At 40.7% G+C, this 15,617-nt stretch overlaps 1 protein-coding gene across 1 annotated transcript; it reads left to right on the top strand.

Moving 5' to 3' along the window:
- Positions 1–4,066: 4,066 nt before the first annotated feature.
- Positions 4,067–12,173, top strand: LOC135616683 (protein REVEILLE 6-like). The gene is made up of 9 exons (XM_065116130.1): positions 4,067–4,462; positions 5,438–5,495; positions 6,885–7,008; positions 7,086–7,256; positions 7,334–7,456; positions 7,915–8,024; positions 9,188–9,247; positions 11,494–11,594; positions 11,670–12,173. Exons 1-9 carry the CDS (start codon positions 4,260–4,262, stop codon positions 11,683–11,685), a joined length of 966 nt encoding a protein of 321 aa, XP_064972202.1. The 5' UTR covers positions 4,067–4,259; the 3' UTR covers positions 11,686–12,173.
- Positions 12,174–15,617: the final 3,444 nt, after the last annotated feature.

The following is a 15,617-nucleotide window of genomic DNA, read 5'->3' as shown; positions in this document are numbered from 1 at the left end:
GACTCAACCCTAAAGCTTTCGGTTCTTGAAAGAATACAGATCCAGCCTTGATCTCCTACGCTTCAAGGCATTTCTCTTTTCTTCCCTTCTCTTGATAGGCCGAAGCCCGAAAAATAAGGCAGAAGGAAGGAGGCTGCTTGCTGACGAGTCTGTATTGCTAGTGAATCCCACTGGCTCTCCAAGAGAAGAGAGAGAGAGAGAGAGAGAGAGAGAGAGAGAGAGAGAGATGTTTCTTTGATATGCCTATGGCAGACTGCTGCAACAGCTTCCCAGACATGATCGGAAGGGTGGAAACAAGATAAGATAGACTGATCTCACACCAAAGGAAGAGGAGGAAAAGGGCAGGAAAGGAAGGCCAAAGACCTTTCAGATGGTAAGAGAGAAGAAGGGTAGAAGGGGGACCATACATAATCTGGTTTGGCCTGTCCTCTCATCATATGCATGTTCTTCCATAGCTGGTAATCTTTAGATACAACATCAACTTGCAGTTGATATATATCAGTGCCCAGACATGATCAACCCTCCATGCAAAACCAGCAACAGTGCTGGTGCCATTAGTTTAACCAGCTGGATCTGCCAATATGGTGTTCATAAGCAGAAAGAAGTGTGAATTAGAGAGAGTAATTACGATGGCAGGAAAAGATACTGAACAGAACCAATTGTATTCTCCACTTGCTTTTTGCTGTGGTTTTAGGGTTCTTTTGACCCTCTGCACCAGACAAGAAGGTGCAGGCACTTAGCCATCCCTCATAAGAAAAGAAGCAGTGAGAACAACATGCAAATCTGTAAAGTTCTGATGTAATACAGGCATGTGGGTCACGATTCGGACCTTCACAGTTCTTTTTAGTGTATAGAATCAGAAGGGAAAGCCTAAACTATTTAATTAGTAGAGGATTAGGTCACTGTTAGCTGTTTACTTGCATTATTCTATGTCATTATTGTTGCCACTTGTCACAAAACATGGATGCCTTGTGAAATTAATATCCTCTTGAGGGAGAAGGGAAATGTAAAGAGACAAGAACATATGAACAAGCACTTACATCTAATCTGAATGTCTATCTCACTATGTTGTGAGTTAATGATGGGGATTTCACTCTCTCTCTCTCTCTCTCTCTCTCTCTCAAATTTAGGTTGAGAGAAAGAAGCAGTCATCAAACATCATAATCCTAAAGCAGCCACTCCCAACTCAAGAAGACCACTTGGTTGAAGAAAAGCTATCTTAATCAACAACCAGATTTATTCTCGAGTATCATAGTCGTGCATTTGTATAACATGTAGTGGTTGTATGGATTTGTCTCATCAGATGCTGCTTAGATATATGGCATACCATTTCACTGTCAGATGGAGATGATAAAGACTTGTTGTGTTAATGGTGTATAGAACCTACAGGACTCTCGAGTTGCCAGTGACAAAGAAGGATGTAATTGAGATGATATCAGGCCTTATACGTATAGCTTACCATAAACAACATGGATATTGTCATCAATAAGTACTTTCTAATCAACATGAGCATATGATCTAAAACACACACTCCTCAACAAAAAGCAAAGATGCACAACATGGATATTGTCTGTGCATTCAGCCAGCTAATTGCTTGGATCCATTTCGATAGTGCATGTCACTGCCCCAGGTTATCTCCAGTTCATTGGTGCAGCAAGTTGGAGGAAACAAGACCTTGCAGCCATAAATGACAATATCCCAGCAAAGAGTTCAAAGATTAGTAGGCATGCAGATGAAAAGAGTGTATGAAAGATATCAAACCATTACTCATGGTAGACATAAGAGGAAGGAAAGGTGAAGATTGCATTTAGATGGGGACATTTACTTTCATTTTCTTTAAAGGAAGACAACTTCTCATCAAAAACCTATGTGAAGGATTGAAGAAGAAGAAGAAAGAAGAAGAAGAAGCTTGTTTAAAGTATATGGTCACAGATGATGAAGTCAGCCTTCCAAAGGAGACTGACGTTAGTTTATGGGTCTTATCAAAGAGTGGAATTAGCTCATTATTGTAAGGCAATAACTTAGCATTTCCTTGTCTTGGGAATTCTGCAAGTGGACATGACCTTAAATGCATGCCCCTCTGCAGCACAAACCCCATAAACCCGCCACAAACCTCTCATTTCTTACTCACCACCACCACCTCCTCCTCCGGTTGCTGCTGCCCTATTTCTTCCTCCCTTTGCATAGTCTAAAAGAACTATTTCTTATCTCTAGATTCATCATTATGGACTATTTCTTCTCTCTTCTACTGAACTATCATCACCTCTCAGTGTCTCCTCCCTACCTCTTCTTCCCTTGCAATGGTCATAGACCAAAATGCAATCTTGACACTGCTGCTATATGTTCTCATCTCCGTCTTGGATAGACACAGACAAATGAAGCAACAGAGATGCTGATAGCCTGAAAGAGAAGAAAGAAGATTATGGGGAATTATCTCTAACTACAAACCGAATATACAAATAAATGGAACATGAAAACGAGGAAGCAACTTAATCATGCCAAGTATCTAATCATTGCCTGCATGTCAAGAAGATCAAGGAGAATAATCTCTCTAACTACAGCCATTCAGAAAAAGAGAGATGCATAGGAGTGTCAAGGTTATATATGTTCATGAATCCATGATCGATTAGGAACTTTTTGTCTACCAAGTGCCAATTTTAATTGAGATGAGTAGGTAACCTGCAACTTGTACCATATGGCAGGCAACATGCAAATCTCATCAAATGATTCATTAATTTTGGTGTCTCTTCTCTTTGATCCACAACCCTAAATAATCATATGACATGGTTTGCCACACACACTGATGAACCAAGCCACTGATTTGCATTATCCTTCTACTTAATGTTTTGGCCATCACATTCTCCATGGTCTATAGACATGTCAAAGCCTCATCTTAATTTGTCCTTTGGCATGCCTTTATGCAAAGATCAAATAACAATAATTTATCTATTTATTTATTTACGAATTCGAACTCAAAATCTTACGATAAACTATCAAGGTTTTTATGTTGCTAAGATAGCTAACACCGTCAAATAATATTTAGTCAAAAAAACTTTGAATTTAAATGGAAGAAACACCTTTTGTCTAATATTTTATTATACTACTAAATACATTTTTGAGTTATAATATTTCCTGAACTTAAATTTATAGGTGATGTCAGACAACCCAAAATGCCAATTCCACTTCAACCAGTGCTAGCTATCAAAGATACCCACAAAAATACCGTATTACGTACGACGAGCTATATACAATCAATCAATCAATCAAGGCCGTATTCCACCACTTGTGACCGTTCCTCCACTCTCGGAGAAACTCTATGATGTGATGTGATGTGATGCGATGCGGTTTAACGGAATTCCTTCCGTCCTTAGCCGAACACCAAACACAGAGAGGACTTCGTGGATATACACGTGGCTACCTCTACAGGTGGGGCCCAAAGCCTCTGGGCTTGTGCCACGTCGCAGAGACAATTTTATTTCAATTAAAATACCATCTTAGTTATTTCATGATTTATGATTAGGAATCTGATTAACATTGTTTACGAAGTTAAACGCTCTTTTAACATCGCGAGGCAAAAATGGACGGTGGACGACTGAAAGAGTCTCAAGGTTCCATGTCGGACCCGCAGTTAATTCTCCAATGGATGAGCAGGTACCGAAGTGGGTGAGGGATTGAATTGTATGGTTAAAGATTAGAGTCCAAACTAATGAGCATTATTACATTTATGCTTAGAGACTAGAGATTGTTGCCATCACGAGGCAGATATGGACGGTGGATGGCTGGTCGGCGAACGAGCCTTTGGAGATAAGACTCATCCGTTTACGTAGTCTGATTCCTCGATTTTGCACCTCTGTCGTGGTTGGTGAACAGGTCGAGTTTTTTTGTGGGGGCCGCTTTTATAGCAACTGGAATGAAGGTAAGAATGGGGTATTCCGTTGGGGTATGTATGACAGTTATTTCTAATACCATTTAGTCGGTTGGGATATCGCAAGTGGCGCTCGTTCGCACTCCACCACAAATCAGCACTTCTTTTTATATACATATGTAGATAGATAGAGAGATAGATAGAGATAGAGAGAGAGAGAGAGGGGGAGACAGCGGTAATTGTATCCACTTTTATAGACTGTAGTAGGGAAGACGAGAAGAAGAAAGAAGAGACGCGAAACCGATCGAAGAAGAAGAAGGATCGAAGGATTTCTTCGCCTCTGCTGTCCACTCTCCTACTCGCCCTTTGGTTCCGCATCTCCGGACCTCTGGTTATGGTGCACGATAACGCCGCCGGCATGAAAGAGGCGGCCGTCGTCTCCTACTCGGACCGCGCCCCTGTGATGGCCCTCCCTGGATGCGCCGCCCCTTCGTCTGAGGACGTCGGAAAGAAGACCCGCAAGCCTTACACGATCACCAAGTCGAGGGAGAGCTGGACCGAGCAGGACCACGACAAGTTCCTCGAGGCCCTGCAGCTGTAAGACGACCCCATATCCCTCCCTCCCCCTTTTTCCTCTCGTCTCGGTGTTCAGTTCCCGCTGATCATTGCCTTGGACTTTTATCGTCTTTGATGTCGGGACGTCTCTTGTCGCTCTGATTCTTGCGTTCCATCGGTTTATTAAACATTTAGGTGATATCGCCAACACATTTAGTGGAGGGTTCTGAGGAACATGGGGCTTGACAAAGGGGCTTCTACTTGTAGCTGTAGTTAATCTCGCCAATCAGGCTATGGTTACATCGGGAAGTTGTTCCGCCTGATTGCTTTTCCTAAGGCGTCATTGAGTGCGGAACTTGCTATCTTGACCCATGAGTTTTCTTGTTGCCATGGAAATTGCTAATTACATCTCTTGATTCACTCGGTTAGCTTCTGCAGACTTGTTCTTCTCTTGTTTTTGTTTGTCTTAGATGGCTCTAGATTTCCTCGGGGTGAGAATGTGGTTGATTATGAACATACGGTTAGATATGGAATTGGAATTCGTGTTGTCGTCCTCTTTAATTTTAAGCCATCCTACTATTATTTTGCTGCTTAAAATTATAGATGAAAATTTTCTTTTACAATTGGTTCAGTAGTCGATTCAATGCTTGCCATGGCTCACTCTGTGTGAGGTCTCGACTGTTTTTCTTGATTTGTATCTTCCAGACTGGATTGAGGACTTGACATGCTGTTTCCGTGCTGTATGTTGTCAGTCACAGTTGTGCTTGCTTGATTGAATCACATTCCATCTTCGTAAAGTAATGGTTAAGTTGGTATCTCCTTTGTTTGTGAGTAGGGATCATAGCTTTTGCATGAGTTCAGTAAGTTAAAATTTGCTGGCTGTTACTCATGCCAGTAGTAGTCTCTTATGTGTTAGAATGTGACGTGGTCTGATCACTATGTGTAGCTGATTAGACTTGCGAACAGTAAATCCTCTTTGAAAATTATACTTACTTTTAAGACTCTTGGTTGTTGCAGTTTTGACCGAGATTGGAAGAAGATAGAAGCGTTTGTTGGATCAAAGACAGTCATCCAGGTTAATTTTTTAAAAATAATATTTTTGTTAAGTAGCATACAACCACGGTTATAAGACAGAAGGTTATATATTTCCAAGTTTATGAATGTGTGTGTATATATACATATGATTGTGTGGCAAGTAGATTCTAGTCATTTGATATTGGCTTGGTCTTATTATTCATAACTAGCATATCTGTTGCTTATTATTGATGTCTATTTATTCAATAAAGTCCATGTAGTTGGGAAGTTGGTAATATTTTTGCTGATGGCCCATTAATCCATAAGCCCATGAGTTGTTGCAGTTGACTTACATGCAAATTTATCTTTGGTCTTTTTGTCTTCTTAGTAGATATCCTAATAATCATGTAGAATATGGATACTCTGAATTAATTGTTTTATTTGTATCATATATAATAGATACTTCACTGCTGTAAAGAAGATCTTTGGTACATGTTAGATACTTCACTGAAGTAAAGAAGTAACCTGTGTTTTAAATAATTATTAAAAAGATAAGATACTTTTAAGGTACTTGTGGGATATTTCATGGAGAACTTTGTTTTCATTAAATGTTGAAACTTTTAATTATAGACAAGATGAATGTATGATTTTATTTATATATATAATTTTATGTTGATCAGATTAACATCAAACTATGACTGATACAATTTAAATAATTCTCACATATTTTTGTTATTTTTTCTATATTCTATAAATGTAAAAAAACATATATTTTTATTGGGAATGCCTCTTTGATACTTTTTGGAAAATTTTGTTTACTTCAATGTTGAAACTTTTGATTGTAGATGTCAAATGGGATGAATATGTAACATGATATATTTATTTGTGCTGTTGCTATTATACATCAAGCTGTGATGAAAGAAAATAAAGTTATATTTTTTACATTTTTCATTAGTCCTTGTTTTCTTCTCTATATCCTTATGGTACAATGTTAGAAAATTCTATTTTCCATGATGAATATATTTGGGATTTTAGTTAATTACTTGTTATTATTAATCATAAAATGTAACTACATATTTTGTTACTATCAATATACATGAAGCTTTGTTGCATATAGTATTATATACTTAAATCATTTTTACTGCAATATATATGTTGTATCTATTCTAATGTTTTCAAAATTTGCTGTGTCAGATTATTTATATTATGTCGTATCAGTCTCTCGTATCTGTATTGATGCTTCGTAGAAACAATATTTTGTTAGCATCGTTCCATAAGTCCATTTGTCAAAAATGAAAATAACAGAGTAATAGCTTTGTTTGAATTGCCATTCCACCATTAAATGAAGTAGTTCCATCAACACATCTGTTCTGCAAATCACTATATGTAAAAGGCTGATTTGTCATCCAACAATGTCAAGTATGACAATGTCAATTACTATTCCTTACAGATAAGAAGCCATGCTCAGAAGTACTTTCTGAAGGTTCAGAAGAATGGTACAAATGAACATGTGCCACCACCTCGACCCAAGCGAAAAGCAGCTCATCCATATCCCCAGAAAGCTGCAAAAAATGGTTAGCACTATTCAAGATAGTTGTTGATTCTTATTGTCTGATGCAACTAATAATATTTTATCTGTGGAACATGGCAGTTACTCAGATTCCTGAAGTCAAAACTCTACTTCAGACTTCCTGCCTACTTGAACCAGGCTATGCTTCCACAGGAGAAACATCATCCATACTTAGAGATTCCACAACTATAACAGGGTCTTCTTGGGTTCAGAGTTCTGTCCTGCCTGTTGGGACATGCCATCCAATAGAAGGTTTGATAGCTTAATTTCAATGATCTATTGGTTATGTGATCAAATTTCATCTTCTGATAGTTATGCTAACTTTGCAGATGATAAAGTAAATGTTGGAGTTATGATGGCAAACAATTGTTGTTCTAGCAGCAGTGGGAGTCCTACAACTTGGCCAGCTTGTGAAACAACTGATCAGGAAAATCAATTCACATCTCTTCATGGTGAGTATCATCTTCATGGAAAATCAATTCACTTATCCAAATATTGGAAGAGCCAAATCGAGTCAGTTCATTGCTATACTTTTTTAAGTAGCCAAAGCTCCAATTATGCTCAAGATTGTGAAAGGAAAAATCATACACGTCAAAATTAGTTGGTCAACATCAACTACCCTGTTTCGGGGTCCTTCCACATCCTTTCAAAGTGGTGGCCATCTCATTTGCCTCCAAAGGGAGATAGCATTTCTCCTGCATCATGACAGTGGAGAGCAGTCTGGAGGTTTTGGGTCATTCCTAAATAGTAAATTAACTTTTAACTTTGTTTCTGCTGTTTCCATCCTTCAACTTCTTTGCCTACCAATATTGCAATTTTCTTTGTTGTTATGCTTCTTCTTCTTTTCTTTTTTTGCTCAATTCTCTTCCTTACGTTTCTTCTATTTTCTTTGTTGTCATGTTCTGTACAGTTACGCCGGACTTTGCTCAGGTGTACGACTTTCTCGGCAGTGTGTTTGATCCTAATACAAGTGGGCATTTGCAAAAATTAAAGGCAATGGATCCAATCAATGTTGAAACAGTAAGCTATGAGCAATTTTGATCTTCTGCTTATGGTTTTTGGATGTCTTAAAGAAACTTTTATTCATAATCATATTATATATGTAGTCTACAGCATATAGTGAAAAGGTTTGTCAGTGTAATTTTTGGTTGGTGTACTAATGATTACTACTGATGCTCGTGTTGTTTGCTTTTTCTTTGGGCTAAAATATCATAATAATTTTGATCTGGTACTATTGTTTGTTGTGCTTAGGTTAACATGCTTAAATAGGTACTTAGTTATTAAAAAGCATATTTTTCTTATAGCAATGTGATAACCTTAGTTCATATTGTCATTAAATTTGCATCTCATACGAATAATTGACAAGGTAAGATTGCTGTCAACAACCTGAAAGCATCATATTTGTTGTGTACAACTGATTCAGAAAATAACAAGTACTTCTGTTCATATTGTTAGTAATTGATCCATTAAAAGTAGGATTTATCCTTATTTTATTAGAAGGATTATGTGATTTGAATTTTGCTTCATTATCATGATAATACATATCTATGGTTTAACATGATAATAATTAGTGTGTGAAGACACTAGAGAAATTTGACTGGAGAGCAGCTAATTCATCTGTAAGAAATGCAAGATACATTGAGCTACCGAGCATTAGAATTTAGTGGATTGTTGCATTAAATTTTAAATATGTGAGGTTGTAACATTGTCTATAATGTTCACAAACAACATTGTTTCGTGATCTATCATTTTTAAAAAGTAACTTCACTGGATAACAAAGTGTTTTGATGTATCACCATTTATTTTTGTCGAATTTGAAGAGAAGGGCATCGGCACCATTGTTAACAACAATTTATATTTTGACATGTATATTTCAAGGGTCATCTGTTTCATTACTTTGTTGACCATTAAATATCTTTGATTTAAGTTATTATGACCAGTAAATCTCTTTGATATGCTTTGTGTTGTCTACATTCACTGTTATAATTTTTGCCAAATTTTGTGCTTTGATGGTGTTCATCTCCTTTTAAATTATGTTAATTTTTATTGTAGTAAGCTCTCTTACATTTCATGAATGTCTTATTGGCAGAAATTGTATATGCATCGTACTAATAACTAAATTTGTTCTTACCTATTTGTAATTGAACTCAGAAGAACCGATGTTTTCACTTACAAATGTCCAGGTATTGATATTGATGAGGAACCTGCATCTCAATTTGACTAGTCCTGAGTTTGAGGCCCATGTGAGTTTACTCGTCTTTTAAGTATCTATTTTAGAATTTCCCTTATTAAATATGTTGGTCTGTTACTTTATCTGAATATCACAGTATGCATCAGTAATCATATTTTCTTGATGAACCTAACATTTATCCGTTTACAGAAATTAAAATTTTGAACCATTTTTTTGAATGTTTGCACAGTTGATGTTCCATAATTTTATCTCTTGTTTGCAAGTTGACATAGTAGTGCCAATGTGCATTATGTCATATGTATTGTGCGATTCCAAGGTTCAAGTGTTCAGAATTTATAATTGAATATAGAATCCAAATTCAGCAGACTTGTTGGATCAGATTGTCAGCCAGGATTGGCTGCAACATGTCTTGGGATTGCTGGGATCTGCCAAAAGTGGTTAGGATTAATTAGAAGCAGCTGATTCAATCAGTTTGGTCTCGACATTTTAGATCATGCCCCAGTCCTAAACCAGCTGATTCATTCCAAAAGTGCTGGGATGAAATTTGTGAAACATGTCAAGAGATGTATAGTTTGGATTACTGCCATATGTTGCACACGTATAAAATCCACCATATGCCTGTATATGGAGAGTAATATACAGGCATATTTTTTGTGTAGGTGGGTGACAACTGCAAGGAAGATGGAGCTTTGATTATTGCTTGCTACCACATGTTCTGCATGTTGGTCCTACTTTCTATATCCTGTTGTTGCACAAGATATATTGATATTTAAGGTATGGATTGAAACACCGGTTAGGTCAGGACATACTGACTAGTATTTTATTACTCTGACCATGTTTCAGTAACAGTACATAAGGTTCTCATACCACTTAATATAAGGGCACCATATTGGTCCGATAGTTTATAGAAACTGGTATAGGACCAGTAACTAAATCCATGATTTAATGTTCGTGGATAGTCCCTTTTTTTTTTACACTTTCCTTAATTTAATCTGAGATATTATTGGCAATCAGTTTATATGCTTGCCTTCCGTGTATTTTGGGAGTCATCTTCTCCGCATACCAACCTAATTATCGTCTAAGAGCTAGCATCAAGCATTTGCATTGCATGTAAAGGATGTGATGTCTGCGATTAAATGACATGTTTGACAGGAGAAGCTACTTTCTAACGTCTGTTGACTTTTAAAAATTAGATTTTCAGCTGGGAATCCACTGACAAATGATTGACTTTTCAGCTAGGGGGGCCACTCTGATGCCAACCCATCATGTTGCACTATAATGTAATACATATTACGTGTTGATACTTTGTCGGTCAGGGAGTTTAGCCACGAATAAGACGTCCTTGTGATGGTGGTTCTGTTTAACCATTGTGAAACATGAACACTTTTAAGGAAGAATTATGCTTACAATTTTTCCTAAAATGTTCATCCTGACTGTGTATACAGCTTTTTGACTTGAAAGTGCCCACGATACGACACATTTTAAAAGTACTCATGTGAGACCCTGATAGACTGATGTGAGCTAGTCTGAGCTTTGACTTGTTCTCGCATAGCCTAGTTCAATGGAGTGGTCCAATCCGAACAAAGGTCCAATGTAAATAGTTAAAGCTAGATTTTCCCAACTACTATTAATATTTATTATCCATCTAGTGGTTTTTTTAGTCACAGATTCTCGTACTTTGATAATTTATGACTGGACCTTTTATAATTTATTTTTTGTATTTCATTATAATTAGAGAAGATTTGAATGATTATGTAGGGAAAACATATGGTGAATAAAAATAGGTGCATGGGGAGCTTTGATTATAGAAAAAAAAAAATGAAGATGATGATATGATTTTGAATTTTGCAACTTCGTATAATCTTATAATCAAGGTCTGCCGTACCGTACCGTACCGGCGTTTCGACCCGGGCTCGGTACCGGTACAGTACGGTATACCGCTCGGTACACCCAGGTGTACCGAGCACTGTAGCACTGCTACAGTGCAGACCGATACAGGGCGGTCCGCGTACCGCTGGCCTGTCGGACCGGTACATACCGCTCGTACCAGGCAGTACGATCCGGTACGGTAGACCTTGCGTATAATTATAAATACTCACCTTAAGAAGAGAGACAAACATTTAATTACTTGTGGGAGTGATCACAGTAGTCAAATGGATTTTTTTTTTCCCTCGCTGGAGAGGTAGATAAAGTTATTTGTAAAAATTGTAAAGTTATACCTAGCGAAAGTTTGACGAATCAACATGGCTTTATGATTGTTGTTGTAACATAAAACTTTCTAATGTTGCCTTTGCGCAGAGAAGATTACTTACAGCATACGGAGGTGGCACCGAAGAAGCTAAATCAGCTAGTACTGGTAACATGTATCATTCAACCACAGCTCTGAATTCTCCACTTGTGTAAGTTTCGTGTTGTTGTTCTTGAGAATGTCTTGTACACCTACCGCTCTTGAATGGTCTGTCTAAATTATGCAGGGTTCAAGGTGAATGAATGTTACATATTCTAGTCTCAAGACGACTGGTGATGCATGTAGAACTAGCTCCTTTCCAGCCATGGAGAGCGAGACACATGATGTATCTCGACGGAGTTGTCAGAATGGTCCTTGTACAGCTGAAGAGTCATATCTCTGAGGGCTCTTCTGATTGTATATATCAGTCTCAGGGATGCAGAGACCAGCCCATCTGAAGTACATGCCATCACCTTCTGTACTTGTTCATGCAGTTCTGTTTGCAGGATGCCTAGTTAGGAAGTTTTCGTAAAGCATGTGTCGTCACGAAGGAAGTGTTTGTGTCTGTTTGCAGGATGCCTAGTTAGGAAGTTTTCGTAAAGCATGTGTGTTGTCATGAATGTAGTGTTTCTGTTTGTTTGCAGGATGCCTAGTTAGGAAGTTGTCGTAAAGCATGTGTTGTCATATAGGAAGTGTTTCTCCATCTTCTGTTTTTTGCAATTTTGTTTGGAAGTCATTATGCCACCTCCTATATCTAATGTGGAAATAAGCATGTGGTATGATATGGCATACAGCCCATAAGGGCCCGTCACGTGACCTTCATGACATACAATAGCCTGGCCTAAAGAGCAGAGGGGATCGGCCCACACCCCACTTGAATGCGGCCCGCCCCGTCACCAGAAGGTAGTAGTGCACGGCCCACCATGCGGCCCATTAAACTTATAAAGGCCCGGCCTATAGCATACGTGGATCCGGCCCACAGTTAATAGTACGAGGACCCAACCACAGAAACCTTTCGCTTGGATTACGTCTTCCTAATGGTACGAGGCACCAAACCATCGAGCGGTCCATGCACCTACTTAAACTTGCGAGCAGAGTCACATGCCCCGATATGGCGGCTATAAATATTATGGACACAATAAAAGCATGCTGCAGTGATGGCCAATCGGTGCATGCACTCCGGTGGTAGCATTAATTGATAGCGTCTGAGCTGGGAATTCTGCACCCCGATAGATCGATAGAGACATTGCAGCTACCCTTTCTTATCATCCCACATCACGAAGACTACCATGCGGTTTGGAGTCAGAGGCCGAGGGAGCCATCCGTATCATCATCACCTCTGTGGTTAGATTCGTGCTGATGATGATCGAATCCCAATCCATCATCTTAAATTCGATTAGACTAAAGCAGGTACGACGAAACGGCGATGACAGGGGAAGCAGGTGCAGCAGCGGCTTTGGCACTTAATGGGCGGAATGAATGTGGCCATTGGGAGCGTCGTACGGCTCGCCACCGGGGATGACAGCAACTGGTCGACAGCGGGCGGTCCCCCGTGGCTGTCGTCTTCTACAAAACCCTAGCCAGCACCGTCGTCATCATAATATACGTAGCTGCAGGCATTTGGTCGGTCCCACGACGGCTGACCCCGCATGCACGTGACCCAGTGCCGCCATGAGGAGACATCCCAGAGAACGGCCGATCGAGATGCTCTACTCCCTCACAACCGGGATCTCACGTTCTCCGTCATCTTCCACTACTGTCACCGACCTCCATGGCTCCCATCCTCTCGGATGCTAGGGTTTCCATCACAGATCTCACACGATGGATTTCCACAGCTGTCGGATCCATCGTTTCTTCCGGCACTATTAGCTGCATGCAAGCAGTGCAGGAGCTGACTTGCACTGTGAATGGTGTTACAGCGCAACTGTGCCGCCACAGTTCATACAACCCATAAGCTCCTTCACAGTGCAAGTGAGACTCGAGCCAATAGGAACAGCCGCAAGTACGAGAGCAAGAAAAGAGTACTGAGACTCCTTTTGGCCTCCTTCTTCTTGCATGGATCCATAGTCATTCCAACAGCCTCGTCGGCAGAGATGGCTTTAACCCTGGAGGAGGACCATGGCATTAGCTGAGGCTGTAGCATAAGGCCTGTGTACTGGAATGCAGAACAACATTGACATGAGATAAACGATGTGGATGACGACAGGGTGACCGCTGTTAAATCTAAGAAGAATAGCATCTAAAACCTGTTTATGGTTGACCAGTACGAGGACACGATAACCGGTTCTTCCTCACGGCCAATGTCTTCCTTGGGTTATATTAGCACGCATGCATTGAATGGAAACTGTTAACATCACTGCACTGTGATGTTGGGGGAAGAGAAGACTTCAAAACCAAAAGAAAAATCTAAGAGTTTACCAATCAAAAGGCTGATATAAGATTACGTTATTTCGAGTCCAAAATAAAATCGATATAGTGATGAAAAGGAAGTAAGTCATGTGCGAACGTTCATCGCCAACAAGAGTCAACATCCAACGTGAAGCTTCTCAGATCGGAATACACAAACGCCACCGGTGGTGATGGCGACAAAAGGATGCACTGCGTCCAGCCGCAGGCCCTGACACTCGAAAAGGTAGCTCATGGAGCTGAAGCCGAGTTCACAGTCGATATGAATCGAGATGGAGACCGTCGGTGGCACATCACTTCCTCAAAAGGATACAGCGAGTGCCACAGCCGACAGCTTGTGATGGCGAGCGAGGAGGGCGATGCGCATCTTATCAAACTCGACCCGATCGGATCGCATCAGATCGGACTGGACGAGGCCATCCACACTGCCGTCCTTCTCATGTGCTATAGGAAGAGACTGGGGGACCGACGCTGGCCCTCTCTCTCTCTCTCTCTCTCTCTTGCCGGTCCGTGATCTCCACATGGACGGATTACTCCTGCTTTCCCGGGTGGGGCATCTCGTGCATCAGATGCTGGGACATTATCATGTCTGCAATAGTCTTCATCAGCATTTGGATCCGACTTACATTATGTGTCTCGAGCACTTCATGTCGGAGGTATTCGTCATGCATGGAAGACGCGAGAAGTAGAAGATGATGGTTTGGTTCATCGCTTGGATTTTGGATTTGAATCGAAATTGGAACGATCGAATCCTCGACATGTTGAGTTCAGACATCAAAGAAGGTTTGATAGGTCAGCTTTGTCATCACATCATATCGTTTTCTTACCCATCGCCTTCTCCAACGTGTTGGTAGAATATTCCCCTTTCTCCCAGCTCGCATGCTTTTCTGCCACGTTCGAGCTCCGCTCTCCTCCTCCTCATTGTTCCCAGTCCGTCTCGATCTACTGCTCCAATCACACAAGCATTTTGCTTCTAAATTTAGATCGATGAAATCGATCTTTGTATACTACGTTCATATGAGTTGGACATCAACCAGAAAATTGAATGGGAAGGGTGTAAGGGTGATGGATTCACTGACAGTGGTGAGGCCAATGAAGGAGAGCGCAGCAATCCCACACCTTTAGGGGTTCACGTCGGTGGCTATGATCGACAGAACCCCACGGCACCATCACAAGGGGTCGAGAAGCCAAGAGAGGATAAAGTTCCCACGCCTCACGCTTTACGTTATGCTTATCCCAAAGTTCAATTTCACGAACAACAAAATAGATGAGAAGTCTTGAGACGAGCAACGGAAGGGAAGGGTGGGGGTTCTATGCAGCTTCCTCGTGCAGGAGCCGTCCATCACATCATGATGACACGACTCACGTAGCAAGCAAGCAAGCGGCCCACGTCGCGTCGTAGGCCCGGTCATGCGTCCCCGATGCTTCCTTCCGTGCTTTCGGCCGACACAGCTGGATACAGCGTTTCCCCTCCTTCGTATCCCCACCCGCAATCGAGTACCCCAATCATCGCTCCCCCACCTTCCCGCTCCTCGCCCCGGCCATCCGTTTCCCGTGACCTCCCTCGCCCTCCTCACGTCTCTCTCCAACCCAACACGATCGAACCATATATATCCGTAGCTGTCGAAATGGACGGTTCGGCCCTCGTTGTCACGTGCATGACTCGTGCTCGATTGGCAGGACCGATGGAGTAATGCCGCCTTGAAGCGGACGCTCATCCTCTGCCCCCCACCCCGTGACGTCACCGTCTGTACCATATATTTTGACCTTTCCTTCTACCAACCACGCC

The sequence above is a fragment of the Musa acuminata genome, chromosome BXJ2-7, assembly GCF_036884655.1.
Source record: "Musa acuminata AAA Group cultivar baxijiao chromosome BXJ2-7, Cavendish_Baxijiao_AAA, whole genome shotgun sequence".
Classification (NCBI taxonomy): Eukaryota; Viridiplantae; Streptophyta; class Magnoliopsida; order Zingiberales; family Musaceae; genus Musa; species Musa acuminata.
This window is presented reverse-complemented; position numbering and strand designations above follow the sequence as displayed.

Excerpts from the sequence above, each read along its gene's own strand:
- LOC135616683 (XM_065116130.1), top strand. The coding sequence starts at position 4,260 with ATGGTGCACGATAACGCCGCCGGCATGAAAGAGGCGGCCGTCGTCTCC. Across the intron at positions 4,463-5,437 it reads TTCCTCGAGGCCCTGCAGCT|TTTTGACCGAGATTGGAAGA; the intron begins GTAAGACGACCC and ends TGGTTGTTGCAG. Across the intron at positions 7,009-7,085 it reads CCAGAAAGCTGCAAAAAATG|TTACTCAGATTCCTGAAGTC; the intron begins GTTAGCACTATT and ends GGAACATGGCAG.